The 20924-nt window shown below is 46.1% G+C and overlaps 1 protein-coding gene across 5 annotated transcripts in view; it reads left to right on the top strand.

Moving 5' to 3' along the window:
* Positions 1 to 20924, top strand: part of DIP2A (DIP2 acetate--CoA ligase A) — an 89214-nt gene that overhangs the window by 9519 nt on the left and 58771 nt on the right. For all 5 annotated transcript variants that reach the window (XM_074319562.2, XM_074319417.2, XM_074319528.2 and 2 more), the window contains exons 2-4: positions 8463 to 8534; positions 14877 to 14996; positions 20047 to 20166. In XM_074319562.2, coding sequence (XP_074175663.2) covers positions 8463 to 8534; positions 14877 to 14996; positions 20047 to 20166 — 312 coding nt within the window. The remainder of the gene's footprint in view (positions 1 to 8462; positions 8535 to 14876; positions 14997 to 20046; positions 20167 to 20924) is intronic.

Here is a 20924-nt window from a genome sequence, read left to right as displayed (position 1 = left end):
TTGACCTGTCTTTCATATTTAGATGCCTAATCCACCTGGAGTTGAGTTCTGCGCAGGTGTGACAAAAAGTCACTTAATTCTATTCCGTGTGGCTATTCAGTCAACCCAGCATGTTTACAGAAAAGGCCACCTGTCCCCCTCAGCTCTGGATAGGTTTCTGCCCGGTTACCCTACTTGTCTGTCTTAGCACCTTCTCCACTCGGTACTGTAACGTGACGATAAGCTTCCACTCAGGTAGAGTAAGTCTGCCATTTTCATTTTTCAAGTTTGACTTAGCTAATCTTGGCCCTTTGTGTTTCCATATACATTTCAGAAACAGCTTGTCTATTTCTACATACAAGAAAAAAATTGCAAGAAGTTTGATTGTAATTACTCAGCCTCTAAAGATCCATTTGGAAAGAAATGACATCTTTAGAGTATTGGGTGCTTAGATTCGCGAACATGTTATGTCTCTTTGTAAGTCCCTTCAGGGCTTTCAAAATTTACCTCAGTAATGTTTTTAGTTTCTGTTTAGTGGTCTTACGTATCGTTCATTAAATTTATTGCTGGACTTGAGGTAGAGTATTTTTTTAGTTTTAGAATGTGTGTGTGTGTTATGTCCCACTGAGTGAGCTCCAACTCCAGGTGACCCTGTGAATGAGTGACGTCCACAGTGTCCCATCCTCACAGCCCTGCTCAGCTCCTGCGTCTCAAGGAGTCAGTCCTTCTCATATCTGGTCCTCATCTTCCCTGCGGCCTTCTATTTTTCCCAGCATTCTTTTTTTTCTTTTTTTTTTCCCCCAGCATTCTTGTCTTTCCCGAAGAACCTACCTTCTCCTGACGTGCCCAACGTAGGACAGCCTCAGTTTTGTCATTTTTGTACTTTTAAAAAAACATTCACAATTCTGCTTTTTAATTCCTTGAACATATTGATTGTGGTTATTTTAAAGTTGTATTATGGGTTCCCTGCTGTGTATCTGTTATCTACTGTTTTCGGTGGTTCTTAGTCATAGCTTCTTACTGCCTGTAGCCAGACAATGTAGGTGTAGCGATGATTTGTGATTCCAGGTGATCCTGTGTTTCTGCATAGAGGGTTGACTGTTGCTCCTGGCAGGTGGATGGGCTGGGGCCACATACAACCCAAGATCACCTTCATCTGCGTTTGGAGATAGTGATTTGGAACCAGCTCCAGTTCCTGTGAGGGCTGCTCTATTTCCGGTCGTACCCCAGGTGTGATCTCTCCAGCAAATGAACAACCTGGGGTGTTTTCCAGGGCCCCTCCACATTGGCAAGTTTTTAGCCCCTTGAGTCTGTCAAAGTTCAGCTCATCTACTTGGTTGTTACTTTTCAACTCGTCAGAGTCCCCCGAGGAAAATTGGTCCCCAGTTCCTCACTTCTTTGTTAGTTCTCTGATAGCTTCAAATGGATTTTTAAAAATATTTGTAATGCAATCTTTCTAGTTGTTTTCTTATGGAAGGTTCATCTGAGCCCCCAGTCCACTATTGCCATAAATGGAATGTTTCTATGTATAAACATAAACATGAATAGAAATGTACGTGTATAACTGTGTATATTTTTAGTTTAATCAACATATTTCCCATAGTTTATTAAAAACTTTAAGGTGATAAAAATGAACATTTATTAGACGACATTTAGATAGGCTGCTTTGATCACAAATGAGATCACAGACAGTCACACCCTGCTGTGGAAGCACGTTTCATGATACTCTTCAGCGTTGAGCACACACACATTAGCCTCTGCCATTAGGTTCTGCTTTTGTGCATAGATCTGTGTAGGAAAAGGGTAATAGGGAGTACAAGGCCAGCTCTATCCACGTACATCAACAACTAGACGAAGTGTAGCAGTGCTGTGAAAACTACAAACTACCAAAACTTGCTCATGACAACGCAAATCACCGGGATAGTCCTATTACTATTAACGAATTCATAATTCAAGAACCTTTATATGTAAGGAGTTTGGTTCCCTACTTTATATGTAAGGAGTTTAGAAGTGGCCCCTGCATCTTAACAACTAAAAAGCTGAACAGATTGAAACATCAGCAGCTCCTCTTGGTTCTGTAAGAGAGGGGAGGACACAGAGCAAGTAGTTGCCCCCAATATTAGAGAGACAGACAGATGGATACAGGGAGTCACAGCAGAGACTCATGAGCAGAAATTACCGTGGGAACCAGTGCTGGGGTAGGAAAACCTGTACTGTAATTGAGGCATTCTGGAGGTTCAGTGTGAACAACTTAGAGAGTTAAAAACTCCAGGGGGGACCCAGTCATAAGGGAATCCCCCCAATATTGTGAGGTTTACTTTTAGGAGTTTGAGCAGGTCCCCACAGTAAATATGCAGAAAAATCCCCTCCTGCTTTTGTCAGGGGGTGGGGAAAGGAACCATTTTGAAACACACCAAGCACTCAGTTCTTCTTAACAAGGCTGCCCTCAGAGGAAACTAGGTAACCAGGGTCTAACCTGCAGGGTTATCAGAACCGAACTGACCTGGAAAAAAGGATACCCCACTCCAGCCCCCTCTAGACATCTTGTCTCACCTAAGGGAAATGGGGGGCCAAGAAACCTTGTGAAGGGCCCAGTTCAGAGGCAGACTCACTGAGAGACTGAAAGCTAATCATAGTCTGCAGAATGCTTCCTCCCCTTTCACCTCTAAGGCCTGTTTATAGCAGTTCCTTTACCTAGTCCATCATGTCAGGCGACCTGGAAAAAATTACAAGGCATACTATAAAAAGCAAAAACCACAATCTGAAGAGACAGAGAAATCATCAGAACCAGACAAGGCAGGGATCTTGGAATTATCAGACTGGAAATTTAAAACTATGATTATGATTACTGTGCTAAGAATTGTAATGAAAAGTACACAGCACACAAGAACATGTGGGCATTGTAAGCAGAGCGGTAGAAATCCTAAGAAAGAACCAAAAACAAATAATTGAGATAAAAAACACAGTAGCAGAAATGGAGAATGCCTTTGATGGGCTTGTTAGTAGACTGTACACCGCTGAGGAAGGACTCTGAGCAACAGGATATATCAATAGAATCCTCGAAAACCAAAGTGCAAAGAGATCAAAGACAGAAAAGACAGAAGAAAATATCCAAGGGTTGGGGACCAGCACAGAACGTGTAACAGACACATAATGTGAATGCCGAAGAATGCGAGAAAGGAACAGAAGAAATAATTGAAACAATAATGACCGAGAAGTTCCCCAAATTAATGTCACCTACCCACCCACCCAGAGACTCAGGTGCTCAGAGCACGCTAAGCAAGATAAGTGTCAATAAAAAGTACACCTAGGTATATCATTTTCAAACTACAGAAACTCAAATATAAAGAAAATATCCTGAAAAAATCCAAAGAGGAAAAACACCTTACCTACAGAGGAACAAAGATAATGACACCTGATCTCAGAAACCACAAGCAAGAAGAATGTAGTGAAATAAAGTTTTGAGAGAAAAAAAACCCCACCAATTTAAAATTCTATATGCTGTGAAGTTATCTTTCAAAAGTAAAGGAGGAAATCAGAGTAACAAAAATTGAGGGAATTTGATGTCTGTAGACCTGCCTTGCAAGGAATGTTAAAAACAGAAGTTCTTTAGTCATCAGGAAAACGCAAGTACAAACGACGGGACAGCAGCACACACCCACCAGAATGGCCCCCACCCGGGACACTGACAGTACCAGGCGCGGCGAGGACGTGGCCCCACAGGAAGTCTCACTCACTGCTGGTGGGATGGCAGGTGGTGCAGCCACAGGAGGACAGTGGGTGGTTTCTTACCAAAATGACGTCCTCTCACCATAGGACCCAGCGATCACACTACTTTGTATTGACCCAAAAGCTGCAAACTTACATCCTCACAAACCCTGCTCACAGATGTTTATAGGACTTTTATTCATGACGGCCAAACCTGGAGCCACCCAGATGCCCTTCCGTGGGTGATGGATAAATAAATTTGTCCATCCAGACAATGGTATATTATTCACTAAAAAGAAATGAGTTTTTAAGCCGAGAAAAGATGTGGAAGGACCTTAAATGCACATTACCTAGTAAGTGAAAAAAGTCAATCTGAAAAGGCCACTGTATGATTCCAACTCTATGGCATTCTGGAAAACTATGGAGTCGGTAAAAAGATAATGGTTTTCCAGGGGTTGGGGGTGTGGGGAAGGTTGAATAGGCAGAACACAGAGGATTTTTGGGGCAGTGAAATACTCTGCATGATAATAGTGATGGATTCATGTCATGATATACTTTTCCAAGCCCGTAGAATGTTCAACACCAAGACAGAACCGTGTGGAACTGGGTGATGGTCACGTGTCAGTGTAGTGCATCCATTATAACAAATGTGCCTCTCTGGTGGGAATGGGGGAGGCTGTGCATGTTTGTGGGTGGGAGATAAATGGGAACTCTGCACCTTGCTGTCAATTTTGCTGTGAACCTTACATGTCTCTAAAAAAAAAAAAAAAAGACTTATTTAAAAAAAGTAAATAAAAGCAAAACCAAAAACAAACAGCCTTCTAGAAAATAATTCTGTAAGCCCAGATGGTTTCACTGACAAGTTTTATCAAACATTTAAACAAGGAATAAAACCAATTTTATATAGTCTGTCCTATATATTTTTTAACTTTTTGGAATAATTTAGTCTCATAAGAGTTGCAAAAGTAGTATATAGAATTCATTCGGTTTCCTGAAGTAACATGTTATATAATCCTAGTACATTATCAAACCATCTTTCATTTTTCTTAATTATCAGGTTGGTGCAAAAGTAATTGTGGTGTTAGCAGTTTTTACCTTTTAAACCGCAGTTGCTTTTGCACCATCCTCTAATACAGAGGATTATATGATTATCGTACTACAAAAGAGTTCAAAAGCTACGAAGTAGAAAAACGAAATCTGTCTCATACCCACCCCCAGCCAAATAAATAACTCACTCTTTAGGGCTGACCACTGATAATTTTTTGGGTACCCCTCCAGACATTTTCTGCACACTCGGAAATATATGCAGTTACATGCATGTAAATATAGTTTTATTTACTTACTTTTACCAGAATTAGATCATTTTGTATATACATTGTTTTTCACGTTGCTGTTTTTATTCAATAGGATGCCATGAATCCCTGGGATGCCCTCTTTCCTGCCCTCCAATACCAGGGTATTGTTTTAGGGCCAACGGTGTTCTGCAGTAACGATGTATGGCAGTGTATTTGCTTCTTTTTTTGATGGACAAGGTTGTCTTCCATTATTTGCTATTACATCTATTGTTCCTGTGACCTTGAGGAGTTGTTGAGTGCATTCAGGAGTTTTAGAAACTGTTCCTGAGTTCAGGACTTGGTGCTATTAGTCATCCCTCCAGAGAAAGCCTGTACCTGTGCAGTACAGACTTAACGTGGTAGGCCTGACTACAAGCACCCATCAGCAACAACGTGATTCTTCTTTTTCAGATATTTCCAATCTGCTTTGGTTGAATCCGCCGATGTGGAGCCCGTGGACATGGGCAACCGGCTGTATTTGGGATTTGTGTTTATAATCCTAAGTGAGCTTGGTTTGTGGCGGGGAGGTTGACCTGAGCCACACATTGTACCCCTTACCTGGATGGCTAGTGAGACTAGACCACCCGAGGTGCCACTTCTGAGGATGGGCGTTTGGCCAAAGCCCCCCAGGTGCCTGTGTGCAATCTCTGAGATTCCCTGGGGCTATCGGGTCATGGTTACCCCAGTTCTGTGCAGCTGACTGGGGAACTTGGCTCTGCTCTTTGTCTCTTTAGTGTTTACTAAACGTGGGGTCAGAAAACTGGGTTTAAGTCCCTTTCCTGTTAGCTTATTCCAGTCATATGCCTCTTAAGGACAGGGGTGCGTTCTGAGAACTGTGTCGTTAGGTGATTTCGTTGTTGTGTGACCATCACAGAAGCACTGACCACACTACATGGTGCAGCCAAACACACACCTGGGCTGCTGGCTCATTCAGCATGTCACTGCACAGAACAACACGAGACTAAATCAAGCACAGGAGGAAATGATGCAGTTAAGAGAGGCGGTGAGCGTGAGAGGCACGAGGCTGCTGTTTTCAGCATACGGTGTGAGGAGAAACAGTCTACTCTTCATGATAAAAAGTGTCGTAAATGCATAAACCAGTAACAGTCGTTTATCGTGGAGTATTATGCATGGCATGAAACTGTGTGTGCTATACTTGTATGTGACTGGAAACGGGTTTATGTATACCAGTGTCGCCACACATATGAATGGTGCATTGCACTGTGATGTTATGACCCCCCAGGCGACAGGAAGCTTTAGCTCCGCTGTAATCGTAGGGGACCGCCGTCCGGGTGGTCCTCCAGTGACCGAAACATTGGAATCGGTGCGGGGCATGATTAGTGTGATGTCTGGGTTCTGTTTGGAAGTCCTACGTTCCTCTCTGTGTGGGTGGAAGGCTTGCACTCAGTAGTGCGTTGGGTTAGAGTCTAAGCGGATGTGTGAAAATACGGTAACTGTTACACAGTGTCGTGTGTGGCTGGTTATGTCCAGTTAGTGCTGTGAAGACAGGCCGTGTTTGGGTGCCATGGTCTTGCGGGACATAGCGTTCCTCACTTTTGAGCTCTTGGCGCCTGCACCACATAAACGTCATTTCCGATGGGGACATGAGCAGGAACTGTTTCTAGGACGTGAGTACTTCATCTGGAATAAGCTGGAAAATCAAATGCTCTGCCTTTAAGTGGCGGTTTGTCAGTTTCAGTTTAGCATAGCAATATTTAGTGTTCATTTAAATTTGTCTTAATTACATATTTTCATATTTTCCATAGGAAACACTATTTTTATGTCACTATTGCTTTAAACAATATTTGTGCTTTACAGTTGTTCACAAGTTGAAGCGTAGTAAGTGACATGACACAATCACACTCTGGGTCTGGTCGGGGTCTGTGAGTGGCCACTGAGGGTAGTACAGGAGCGAGGCACCCGGGCCCCTGCCATCAGCTGGATCAGGTGTGCTGGTTGCAGGGGGCGGGGGGCCGGGGGGTGCTTAGAGAAAAACAGGCAATGGAGTGAAGCCTGTGCACACCAGGCAGTGTGCGCTCTGCAGGAGATACTCAAAAGACAGCCAAGCAGTAGAATAGTTTGGGGTGGGGGCAGGGCCGGGTGTGGTAAGGTGGGTGGAGGGTAAATAGAGGGAGGACTGATGAGCTAAACCAGAGAAGCTCTGTGGCCTGACTGAGGGAGCTGCTCCGTGGGGGGCCCGGTGGGGGCCTGGCTGGGCCCAGAGCACCTGCCTGCTGAGGGCAGGACCCGATGCTTCTCTGACCTCAGACTTCTGGAGGACGGTGTAGTGCGTCTGCCTGGAGGCCTTCAGAGGCTTTACTCAATGTCAGGCTTCAGAGCTGTGGGTCTCTTGACACAAATCCTGCAGTCAGCGTTCATCTAAAGGAATTGTTTGGTGAGGCCCTCTGTATGTCCCTGACGGCAGTGTGACAGCTTTTCTGGTTTGTTTGGGGCGTGGGAGGGGGGGAGTGGCATGAGGGGGAAGCCAGGGGTGTGAGGAGGGCTTGCAGAACAGCTTTCCACTGAAGACAGTTCACCAAAGAATAAGCTACTAGTGGAAACTGGAATACATATTTCCGGTCTAAATAAAGCCTCCGAGATGTGACAGACAGTGCGAACCCTCAGGTGCTGCCTGGGAAAGCACGTGGTGTCTGCGCTTGGATTGAGAGGTGTTTCTGTCTTGTGCCTGGATGGTTTCTCACCTCTGGGCTGTTCCATAGAATGTGTGAGAACTATAGTCCTTTCCAGCATCCTACCATGTGTGCGTGTGGCCCAGAGGGCTTGTCTCCTGTGGGCCCTTCGCCCATGGCCTCCACACCGGGAGCCTGTGCAGGCATCACGGGGAGTTTGGGGGCGCTGCAGATTCCGTCCAGTCAGTCTGGACGTAGCCTTGGAGTCCGCATTTCTGCAAGCGCCTGGGGTGCTGACCACAGGTTTTACAAGTTGAATGTTATTTACCTACAGTAAAACCCACCCTTTCTGGTGTGCAGTTCTCTTAAGTTTTTGACAAACATACGGCTGTGGCACAATCACCACAATCAAAACAGCAGTTTCATCACCCACTCCAGAATCCCCTGTCCCCCTTTGGAGTCACCTTCCCTCCCTCCCATCCCCTGGTAACCACTCTCTGCTTTCTATCCCCATAGTCTTTTCTTTTCCAGGGGTCATATAAGTGAAGGATTCAGTATGCTGCCTCTTGAGCCTGGCTTCTTCACTTAGCAATATGCGTGTAGGTCTGTCCAGAATGTTCTACTCAGCAATAGTTGGTTCATTTTTACTGCTCAAGAGTACTCCATTCTGGGCGGGTGTCCTCCTTTGTTTATTCAATCAAGTTGAAGGACATTAGTGCTTCCAGTCTTTCCATTAGGAATTAATTTTTAATTAAAAATATTATTAGCGCTTTAGAAGAAACATAATTCTCTTTTTCCATTGTTGTCTTAGGTGACATCACTCAAAAAGGATATGAAAAGAAAAGGGCAAAACTGCTTGCACGCTACATCCCACTTACTCAAGGTAAGGTCAACGCATCTGATTGTTTTGTGACAATTGTATTGCCTTCATGAGACTTGATTAAAAATTGGTTTTACAGCTTAACATTGGTGTGTTTCCTGTTATATTAAGATAATGTGTATAATATTAAATAACATACAGAGGCATAGATTATAATTTACAGTCCAGTTTGGTATAGATCTCATTCCCAAATAGGATTTATTTTATTTTAATGAATGTAGAATATGAATGTTTTTAGAATCATAGGAAGGAACATCCTTACTTATGTTCACAATGAATATTGTACAAATGTCAGTTCTTCTCGCCACGATTGATCTGTGGAGTTAACACATTCATCATTTCAACAGATTGTGTGTGGAATTTAACAAGCCAGTTCTAAAATTTATATACACGTCGAAGGGACCAAGGGATTCAAAATATGCCCAAAGACGAAGCATGAGTGGGAGGATTTGCCCTCCCACGACAGGAAGAATTAATACCAGGCTGTCGTCAGTAAGAGTGTGATTGAGCACAAGGGTAAACAGCGGGATTGGCAGAGCAGGGCAGGGAGCCCAGATACCACGTGCCCGCAGTAGGGACAGGGGTCACGGTGGAACAGCAGCGCAGGCTGCAGCGCTGGCCCAGTTCCTTATCCATGGCGAAGACACACGACATGGGGTACAAGAGTCTCTTCCAGGAGTATTAGGCCCAAGTGGGAAAGGCAAAAACTATAGCACTTTAGGAGCTCACAGAGAAAACTGGCGTTTTGACATGGGAAGGACTGCTTCACTCACCATGGGCACCAGAAAGCAGCACCATGAAGGAAAAGATCGGTACATCGGCTGGGTTCAAAGTGAGAATTCCGTTTTGTCAGGAGTCACCATTGAAGGCAAGCCCCAGAGTGGGCGGGGAGGGTGGAACGCCAGTGCCGGCGAACTGTCTGCGGTCCCGGAACTGTCTGTGGTCCTGGAACTGTCTGCGGTCCCGGAGTCCTCACAGCTCAGGGTCCATCCAGCACACTGACCACTGGCCACAGAGCTTCTGAGCGCTTGACACACGGCTAGTAGTGAGGGAATAAACTGTTCATTTCATTCTGACTCATTTTAGACTCAGATAGCCACAAAGTCCCCCAACGTGATTAAAACCCAAAAAGCCCAATAGATAAATGGGCTGAAGACCTAGATAAGCATTTCACCCTGATGGCCAAGAAGCAGACGGAAGGCGCCCAGCCTCAGTAGTGATCAGAGAAATGCGGGTTTAAGCCATAACCCACTGTGGATTGTTGGAGAGGATTCTGAGCCGGGGTGGACAGCTGGTGTGATCTGGTAAAGGTGAAGAAGTCAGAGTGACCAGCAGCTCTCCTTCCGGTCCGTGCGTGCCCTCGAGAAACTCTGAAAGTTTGTTCCTGGGTTTGTCCGTGCTCAAGAGTGTGTGTGCACTGTATCCCTCTGCCGATACCTTGACACCGTCAGCAGAATTCACACGGCGGAAAGCGGGAGACCTGCGTGCACCCCTAAACCCAGCCCCATAGACACAGTGGTGAGGGAAAGGGTGTCACGGTTGTCATGCAGGGTGTCATGCGGGGTCTCCTGTCCCACTCCCCACATAAGAATGCAGGATAGGGTGAGACCAAAAAGGAACACCCACAGAGCCATAGGTAGGGGAGTCACACCACTATATTCTCACTGGCAGCTGGGTTGGAAACACAGGAAGCAGGAGCCACACTGTCCGCAACCTGCCATCCATTTCTCTCTGCCAACCAACCTCACTTGGTAGTTGCAATCCGCCGTGCTAACTGCAATCCGCTCTTGCTAGCTCAGCCACCATCTTCTTGCTAGCCCCATTTTCTGCTAGCTTAGCCACAGCAGTTATATGAGTGGCCAATGGCTCACTGGTTACCGCTGACGGCCAACTAGCCACAGCTGATGGCCATCCATTCACAGTTGATCGCCATTTACTACCCGAGTGAGCACCTTTCCACATGAGGGCGAGAGCCTGGAAACTGCACTCCTGGCTCTGTCCCCACACTGGTATAAGTTACGGTCTCTTCAGGGACCTTCACTAGCAGCTTAGAGAGACAAGGAAATGTTTTCACTGCAGTCAGCGGGCGCCCCAGGGGCTCATACGGCCCTGGAGTCGTTAGGTTGATTGTTTTCTGTACTGGATCCTTAATGGAGCACATGCCTTATGCTGCGTGGGTATGATACACTTTGCAATCAGCAACAGAAGGAATAGTGGGGAGGTAATCTTTAGATACTGACATTCATTCATCCAAATAAAGCAGAAACGCGCTGAGTACAATTGGAATTGAAAGGAACGATGGAGATGTCTGCCAGCCCGTTTGCAATTGTGGACTGCAGCTGTCACACTAAGCGGTCACACGTGACAGCGTTTCCCCCCCAGGCAGGCGAGATGGCTTGCTCCCCATGCCCACTCTTAGGCCACTTTGTCTGCAGCCACTGCCAGTGCAGCATGGTGGGAAAACAAAGCAGGGTGGACTGTACAGGACAAAAAGCAGCCCCTTTCACTTTAGATGGCATGGTTTTATGCTCTGAACACCGAGGTGACCTCTTACTTAATTCGGTAAGAGTTTTTGGTTAGCGATAAGACAAATATGCACGAATCTGTAGCCTTCCTCTGGCAGTATTCCTGTTAATGAAAAAACTCCTTTATATGAGGTGTGATCAAAAACTATGGTGAATGTTTAAGTTAAAAAAAACTTATCACAGTGAAAGACACATTGCCATTAATCCCCATCAAAACACTCCCCCTGCCTTTGAACACACTAATCCCATCGTTCTTGCCACTTTCTGAAGCAGTTCTGGAAGTCCTCTTTCATGAGTGTCTTTAGTTGCGTTATTGTGGATGCTTTGATATCCTGAATCATTTTGACTTTGGTGAAGAGCCAGAAGTCTCATGGTGCCAGATCTGTTGAATAAGGTGGATGAGGACACCCGTAATGTTTCGGTTTTTTTTAAAAAAAACTTTTATTTATTTAAGTGTGTTTTTCCAGGACCCATCAGCTCCAAGTCAAGTACTTGTTTCCATCTAATTGTGGAGGGCACAGCTCACAGTGGCCCATATGGGGATTGAACCGGCAACCTTGTTGTTAAGAACACTGTGCTCTAACCAACTAAGCTAACCAGGCGCCCTCATAATATTTTTATTTGACAGAAATTGCTGTACCAGAAATGATGTGTGACACGAGCATTGTCATGATAGAGGATTATTTACGGCACACTTTATTTATTGATTAAATTTTATTGGGGAACAGTATGTTTCTCTAGGGCCCATCGGCTCCAAGTTGTTGTCCTTCGATCTAATTGTGGGGGGCGCAGCTCAGCTCCAAGTCCAGTTGCCATTTTCAATCTTTAGTTGCAGGGGGTGCAGCTCACCATCTCATGTGGGAATTGAACCGGCAACATTGTTGTTGAGAGCTGCGCTCTAACCAGCTGAGCCATCCGGCCACCCGTACAGCACACTTTAAAAGTCATGTTCTCTCAACCGTAGCTCATAGCTGACAACTGCACTGAACAAATTGAAACTTGTCACAATTACTAAGGTTCGACATGTCACTTCCCGTATTGAAGATCCTTGCCTTTCTGTTGGGTGGAACTCGGCAGCAGCATTCACCGTATTTTTTTATCACAATGGGAAAGGCTCCATGTCACACATCGCTTCTGGTACGGCAATTTCTGTCACACACATTACGGTGTGTCCTCATCCACCTTATTCACTGGGTCTGGTACCATACGACTTCAGGCTCTTCACCAAAGGCAAAATGATTGAGGACATTGAGGCAGCCACGTGAACACAACGAAAGACACTCATGAAAGAGGACTTCCAGAACTGCTTCAGAAAGTGGCAAGAATGATGGGATAAGTGTGTTCGAAGCAAAGGGGCATATTCTGAGGGGCATTAATGGCAATGTGTTTTTTAATGTAATAAATTTTTTACATAAACATTCACTGTATTGTTTGATCACACCTCAAAGTGGCAATAAACTGTCAATTGCTTATCAATACATTTAGCAAGAAAGCCACAGAACCTGTATTAGGATCATAAAAATCTATTTGAAAGAAAAAAAAAGACCATAAAATAGAAGAAACCCCACTTCCCTAAATAGAAAAACTTAATATTATAAAACTGACATTTTCTACATTAACATATGACCATGAAGTATAGTCCAGTTTGAATTCCAGGGGCTGGTTTTCCCCCAACCAGGGACTGGAAATAATAACCCATTGGAAAGAGAAGAGTTCTGAGAGTAGCCCACACATTTTGAAAAAGAAAACTAGTGAGAAAGAACTGGCGTTCAACAGCAGGAGGGTCTGGGTACGTGGGTGGAAGGCCCCCTGCCCCAACCCCAGGAGAGGAAGGTCTAGCAGTAACTCGGGGGAGAACCTGGGGCGGGCACCAGAGCTGGGTGCTCTTTTTCTCCACCCGTTCTAACTGTGTTTGTGCTTATTAGATAAAATTCAGGCAGGTACTTGAGTAACCTTTGAGTGGGGCTTACAAGATTAGGGACCTGGAAGTTAGAAAGGAAAAGAAAAACAGGTGTGACCGGCTCCCTGGAAATGAAAACATTCAGAACACCGAAGCTGGAGGCGTGCACAGTGCAGGGTGGTGTCCCTAGCGGTCCAGGTCTCCTGAGGGTCTCTGAGTTGGGAAAAGGGAATAGAAATTCAAAGAACAGGAGTTACGGATGGGCAACCAACATTAAACTATGTTCAGCCCACGAGTAGATGTGGAAATGCAAATTGAAGTGAACCATTTTTCTCCTGTCAGATTGGCAAAATTCTAAAACTTTCTAGAACATCCAGTGCTGACAGGATGTGGGGAAGTGGCACTTTCGTACGTTGCTTGTGGGAGTGCGAATGGCTGTAACCCTTTTGGAAAGTTGTCTCTTGCGATCTGTTAAAATAAAAAATATACATACTGTTTTATCCAGTAACTTCACGTTGGGTTTTGTATCTTTGTTGAATAAATGAGGCTTTCTCAGAGAACCAGGTACCCTACTTGGAACATAGGTGTCAGGGTGTCCACATGCGTGTACGTGGGGACAGCACGCCTGTTCATAGCACAGCGTGTGAGGTTCTGTGCACCCCACCCACACAGAAGTCAAGTGTTTATCCAGTCACGAGGAGCTGAGGCTGAACGCAGTGCAGCTCAGTGTGGCTCTCGTGTGTGTGTGTGTAAATATGTGCCATGGGTGCTCAGACTCTGAAGAGCACATGTCGATGTCCAGAGGGGCTTCCTGTTTTCTGGTGCTGCGTACCTGACCACCCCAGAACGTGGTGCCAAAAACAACAGTGACAGCGCCCATTCTGTTCAGGCATCTGCCACTTGGCCAGGCTCGGGCTACCCTGCCCCATCCACAGAGCCAGCACCAGTGTCCTGGGGGCCTCAGTCACAGCCGTGGTGTCCATGCTGGGACACTCAGGGCTCCTCTGTCCTTTCCTGGGTCCTCTCAGTGTGCTGTCACAGAGCCAGGTGGGAGCTGTGTCACCTTTCATGACTGGCCTGGAAGTCACACAGCGTCACTCCTGCTTCACTGTCCGCCGGGCAGTCACTGACCAGGAGGTCTGAGGCAGGGTAGCCTGCCTCTTCCGGGGTGGTGAGGGCTGGAGACGCGCTGGGCTGGAGATGCTTTGATGATCCCACTGAAGCCCAGCTGGAGGCTTTGCTTTGTGCCGGTGTCACAGAGGAGGACTCAGCCCCAAGGTTGTTCCACGTGCCTGCGCACTTGTACCCCGTTCGTTCTCTCACCACACTGTCCCGAAGGCCTATGTGGCCGGGGCTGTGACATGAGTGCCGGGGGCCTGGCCACAGAGTGTGGACAGCTGTCCACATGTTGGGTGTGGGGACAGCAAGCCAGTGTGGCGGCCAAGCCCTTCTCCACTGTCACCGCTTTTACTCTGCCTCTCCTTTCACCACCAGTCCATTTCTCTGCCTGTGTGACATCCTTGAGATTGCTCATTGTGCGGTTTCCCACTGAGTTTGCTGACACCAGGGACAGTGCCAGGAAAGGTGACTCAGGCCATTTCAGACTGCAGAAAAACGTTGCTAAAGGGCCTCCCCTAGAGGGTCTGCCTGGCGGCCCCATGTGTGCTGCCAGGGGCTCAGGGACCACCACGTGAGGTCACCTCTCTTGCAGAGGCAGCGGCACTGTGGGGAGAGAGCTGGAGGTGGACATTCACACCTGCCTTGACCTTCAGATTCCGGGTCATTCTGGCTTGCGAGGGTCCGTGCATGGCGTGAGCGCTCACGTCATGGTTTTTGGTACAGTGTGCGCTGTTTAAAATGGGTTTTCCAGAATTGGAAAAGCAATGGTTTATACAGATGTTGCTATAAAATGTGTTGCAGGAGTGGATCCGCCCCTGCAAGCAGAGCCTCGGACCCCTGGGCCCTCGCAGAGCGTGGTCGCAGCGCCCAGGCAGCAGAGGCTGCGCCCCGCCAACTCCCGGGACGAGCGCTTCCGGTCAGGTAGGGACCGAAGCGCAACCCTCTGCTCAGACTCCAAGTCTTCGGTTCTTTTTTCCTTCCTCAAAATGCCTGGTGAAGAAATGATTTTCATTGCAATGGTCATTTACTACCTCATAGTGTTTTTAAGAAAAAGTTGAGCCTTCATACAGCACAGTGCGTGTTCGGGAGCCTGTGGAGTCAGGGCCACCCTTTTAGGGGATGCTCACAAAACTTCCCATCAGCACGATTTCTTTAGACCAGGGGTGTCCAAACTGTGGCCCGCGGGCCAACTGCGGCCCATAATCCATTGTTAATTGGCCCACAGCAAATTTCAAAGATATATTTAGTTTACTTAAATAAACCAGGTGAGGCAATACATACTTCACCTCTAGTGAGTGGCTCGGCTGTTTGTGTATTTTACCGCATATGGCCCTTGGTGAAAAACGTTGAAAAAAGTTTGGACACCCCTGCTGTAGACGCTTTGTCCATTTTCCTGCTTAGAGCTTTGGGGCTGCTGTTCATAGATTCTGTACATTATGGGGCAGCTGCATTACTGTGCTGTTCAGTGTGTTTTTCTGTTTCTAATTTTTGAGATTTCCTTCTAATTGGATTTCTGCTGCTTTGTCAGTGCTTTAATGAATTTTTAAATTTGTCTCTGATGTCTTATTTGAATTATCAGAACACCCATTGAAAAATCCATCTTTTCAAGTATAAATTACATGTCAGTAACTTTGGAGCATGCTCTTTCACCTGTTCAACATCTTCACCATTATATTTAAGCGTTTTGGTAGCCTTTTTTATAAAGAAAAACTTTCAACAGAGATATAGAAATGGCCAATTTGTTTTAAGAATATCTAAAAAGAACATTAAGACTTTAAATGTTATATCAACAAGGGAGTGCGAAAGTTTTGATCAGATAACTTTTTACCAATTTAATATCCATTAAAAAAACTTGTCACAATGGTAAGTTTCTTTTCTGGTAATAAGAACAATACATGTAATATAAAGTATGCCAAATTCAAGGACAGAAGTCAAACTCACCCAGACTCTGAATCCTGAGATAGCCGTCCTCAGCATCTCACGGCGTCCCGTCTCCTTCAGCCCTGCCGGCGTGCACACGCACGTGCACGCACGGACATGGTCAGGTCGCGAGGACAGGGTCATGTCGGGACCACCACGCTCTCCCTCTGGTCTCCCTTTCTCCCTCCCCACCATCCAGTTCCACACAGCTCATATTAGCAAACTGTCTTCGCCCTTGTGAACTTGATTCTAGTTCTCATTCTTTATTTTCTGAATGCAAGACCTTTATGGTAAATGTGGTGTGCTAATATTTTCTCCCAGGCTTTGTCTTGTCTCTGCGTTCTCTTCAAATGGCTTTTTTTTTTTTTAAGATTTTATTGGGGAAGGGGAACAGGACTTTATTGGGGAACAGTGTGTACTTCCAGGCCTTTTTTCCAAGTCAAGTTGTTGTCCTTTCCATCTTAGTTGTGGAGGGTCCTGTTCAGCTTCAAGTTGTCCTTTCAGTCTTAGTTGTGGAGGGTGCCGTTCAGCTTCAAGTTGTTGTCCTTTCAGTCTTAGTTGTGGAGGGCGCAGCTCAGCTCCAGTTGCCGTTGTTAGTTGCAGGGGGCACAGCCCACCATCCCTTGCGGGAGTCTAACCGGCAACCTTGTGGTTGAGAGGATGCACTCCAACCAACTGAGCCATCCGGGAGCTCAGCTCAAGCTGCGGTGGTCAATCTTAGTTGCAGGGGGCGGAGCCCACCATCCCTTCCGGGACTCAAGGAGTTGAACCAGCAGCCTTGTGGTTGAGAGCCCACTGGCGCATGTGGGAATTGAACCGGCAGCCTTCGGAGTTAGGAGCACGGAGCTCCAACTGCCTGAGCCACCGGGCTGGCCCTCAAATGGCTTTTGAAGAACAGGAGTTTTTCATTTTAATGAAGTCCAATTCATCAGTTTTTTTATGGATAGTCCTTTTGTCCTTGTATCTAAGAAAGCTTTGTGTAACCCAAGGTCGCAAAGATTTTCACCTGTGTTTTCTTTTGGAAGCTTTATACTTTTAAGGTTTTACCTTTAGGTCTATCATCATCCTTTAGCATGAGTTCGAGGCATGGATCAAAGCTCACTTTCTGCGTGTGGACACACAGTTTGTGACACATACCCTGTCTTTGCTCATTTGTCGGAAAGCAGTCACCTACGCAGGTGGCCATTTCTGGACTGTCCTGCTCTGTTGATGTCTCGTCTATCTTTATGGCAATGTGTGCTCTCAGTGATTGTGGCTTAGTAATAATTGTTGAAATCAATAGTGTTAGTCCTCCAAGTTTGTTCCTTATTGTTCTCATGTGTGCACTGTGTCTTTCTGCCTCTGGCACTTGGAAGGTTTTTGTCTTTCTCACTGGTTTTGAGTGGTTTGGTTATGATGTGCCTTGCTGCACTGTCTTTGTTTCTTGTGCTTTGTTGAGCTCCTTGGATCTGTTGGTTTATACCACTATTGTGTTGATATTTAGTCCTGGGTTTTTAGTCCTGGGTTGTTTTGTCTGTACTTACATTTTTGTTTATTCTAAGACAGCCGTAAAGGTTAGAGTATGGCCCAGTCAGTGCTGTGTTTGTTGCAGGGGCTCTGAGATGTGTCTCTCTTCCAAACACCTTCCATGAGTGTTTTCAGTTGTATGTCTGGGAGAATTTTATTAGAGGGTGGCGTTTAAATGGTAATTTGGCTGGATATTAAAATTCTAGGTTTACCACTTTTTTCATCAATACTATGTTGCCTTCCTGCACCTGGGGTATGCTATTGAGTAATGCTGGTCTGTTTCTTGATCCTTAGAGATGATTTACTCTCTCTGGAAACTGTCTTGTTGCCTTTGATGTTTGTGGGTTTTATTTTAATACTTCTCGATGTGACTTTTTCATCTTTCTCAATTAGCACCCTATCAGCCATTTCACTATAAGGTTTTTAAATAGTTTAAAAACATCTTGTTGGAGAAAAGGTTTACATGTACAGAAGTGGAAGTAACAGTGTGCTTACCCACTGGGCCACCTGCCCAGCTCCCGGTGGCTCAGGCTTGGATCCGTTCATCTACACCCCATCTACTGCCTCCCTCCTTGGTGACTCTAAAGCCAATCTCAGTGATCCTGTTACTTCGTTTAGGTGTCATAATAGTCTTGCTCTTGGTATCTGAAAAGAGTGTATGTAAATATAAAAGATAATACCAGTATCACAAAATAATTAACAACAGTTTCTTAATATCAGATATCCAAATATTCATACGGCTTTTTAAAACGTTTGTTTGGGCCCGGGACCCAGAAAGATCTATACCTCACAAGTGGTTGCTATGTGTTGCCAGTTTTTCTTATTGTGGACTCCTTCCCTCCAGTCTGGCAGAGCCTGGGCTGCGTCTTCCAGCTCCTGGGCACTGGTCCCCAGCTCCTCAGCTCCCCAGGCTCTGTGAGGGTCAGGTCAGGGTTTCCAGTGGTTCATAAGATTTCTTCAGAGATGGCGTTGTGTTCTTCCATCTCTTTCTTTCTGGGGGCATTGGCAGCCAGTGGTTCTCAGTGCCTTGATCCATTAATTCATTAAAGTTGCAGAATGTTCCAGTGAAATTGATGGTGTCATCCTCCATCCAAAGGCTGGGACGCTTCTGTGCGAGAAGTCCACTCACGTTCTGTGTGGTACAGGAAAGCCCAGACAGACTCCATGCTTTCCATTTATTTACTCCTTTCAGAATAACTTGTGGGGTCACTGGCTTCCTACCATGTCAGCCAATTAATTGTATGCCTCTTTTCCTTCCTTGCTGTTCTTTCATCTTGTTTTGCAGTATCGTTTTGGTGTTCATGCATTCCAGCATTCGTCCTGGTTGATAGTCACAGTTTCCCTTCCTTCTTCACACCGGGTGCACAGCTGTGGGAGTTGCTGGGTCCTGTCCTTTTTGCTCTTGTGACAAGACGCTGCAGGCTCGGCTGTGCATTCCCTGCCCCTGCCCTGCTTCTGCCATTTCGGAGGGTCCTTCAGTGAGGGTTGCAGTTTAGACCAGAGTCGAGTGCCAGGGATTCTCGTTGCTGTTGGGCCGGTCATTGTTTCTGGACATTTACAGCAGACAGATGTAAGACATACTATTTAAATACAGCATACCATATGCACTCATGGATGTGATCCGCTGAGATTCAGGACTGCAGAGCTTTCACTTCTTTTATCTTTTTTTTTTAAATTTTTTATTGAGGAATATTGGGGAACACCGTGTTTTTCCAGGGCCCATCCGCTCCAAATCCAGTTGTTGTCCTTCAGTCTAGTTGTGGAGGGCGCAGCTCAGCTCCAAGTCCAGTCTCCGTTTTCAATCTTAGTTGCAGGGGATGCAACCCAGCATCCCATGAGGGAATTGAACCGGCAACCTTGTTGAGAGTTTGCGCTCTAACCAACGGAGCCATCGGCCACCCCTCCGGCAGCTCAGCGGCAGCTTGTTGTCTTCTATCTAATTGTGGAGGGCGCAGCTCACTGGCCCGTGTGGGGATCGAACCGGCATGTTGTTCAGAGCTCATGCTGTAATCAACTCAGCCATCCGGCCGCCCTGTACATTTTTTATCTTCATTGGTGTCTCCTCGAGTGTCTTGGTTTCCCAGGGAGAGTAGAATCAGACTGCCGGGCCACTCTTCACTTGCTCTATCCCACTCGACCTACACACGCTGCAGTATGACAGTGCCCTTGCTGCCACCAACAGTGCCTGCACAGTGTTGGCCTCTTGTCCTTAGCAGGTTTCTCTAGAAGAAGAGGCCAAGCAGTCCGACCACAGTGTTTTAAGGTCATCTGGAGTAGTTTATGCCCAGTACCAAGACACACTCAGGTTCATTTGTTCATCTTATTTTCAGTTTGGGAGATTTCACTGTTATATACTTTTGACCTATAGCTGAAAATACTTACATGGCTCCAAAGTCAAATATACAAACAAAGTAGTGTTTAAAGAAATGTGGGACCACTGTGTAGGCAGAGGCTGAGCGTGTGTTTCCTTTACACCTGATGAAACTTAACGTGTCATGTCAAATGCGACGCCCAGAGGAGTGTCTCACTGCCGCTGTCCTTGCAGATGTTCACACGGAAGCTGTGCAAGCAGCTTTGGCCAAGTACAGAGAGAGGAAGGTGCCTCTGCCCTCGAAGAGACGCTCTGTTCTTGTGCCTTCGTCCACGGAAGCCTGCACCCCGCCAGGTAGGACAACCAGGGTGTCGGCTTGCCGGGTTTCCGCCTACCTCTGGTCCACCTCCTTCCCTGTGACCTGGAATATCCTCTGACTTGTGGGGAAGATTAGGAGATTGACAGTGTTTAGCGTGTGCAGTGTTCCTGCTCTGAAAATCTGTGCTGTGCACTCTGCCCTCAGCAGACGGGAACTGCTTTCTGTAGGACGTTTGTGTAGATTTGAGTTGTTTGTGTCCTTTAGTGAAGAGAAGACCCTAAAAGGGGCTCTTGGTGGAATGCTAGGGCTCCCTGCATTAAGGCTTGTTAGTTCTCATCTTATTAGCTGTTATTTACTGTGTTGTTACTAGGCCCTAATTGGGCGAGGACGAGGCCATCTGGAGGGTTCTTTAGGTGGTTTTGTTATGGTTGCTGCCATCACCACCCAGTGTGAACTTCACTCTGGAGCTTCTCTTCAGCGGTGACGTTACATGCTTCCTACTAAACCACCCCACGTGGTGGCTTAATGGCCTCCTCTCGGGCACTTAAGTCATGAAACTGGGACTAAGAGCCAAACACACCAGATTCACAAGATAATTCAGTGCTTTGGGTATTGCTTCCTTGCTTAACAAAAAGTTTATACTGTTGAAACAAATCTTACCAATGGCTGTTAAATTTTTCTTCCTACTGAGAGTAACTATAGATGCTACCCAGTTTTTAAATAACCTTGAAATCACTGTGAAACCTGTAATGACATGCGGTCGTGTGACCTACGGAGCCTGGTTACAGTGAGC

Source organism: Rhinolophus sinicus, chromosome 17 (assembly GCF_057876585.1).
Source record: "Rhinolophus sinicus isolate RSI-liver-muscle chromosome 17, RSI-T2T, whole genome shotgun sequence".
Taxonomy (NCBI): Eukaryota; Metazoa; Chordata; class Mammalia; order Chiroptera; family Rhinolophidae; genus Rhinolophus; species Rhinolophus sinicus.
The sequence above is the reverse complement of the archived record's forward strand: the minus strand, read 5'-3'. Positions and strand labels throughout refer to the sequence as shown.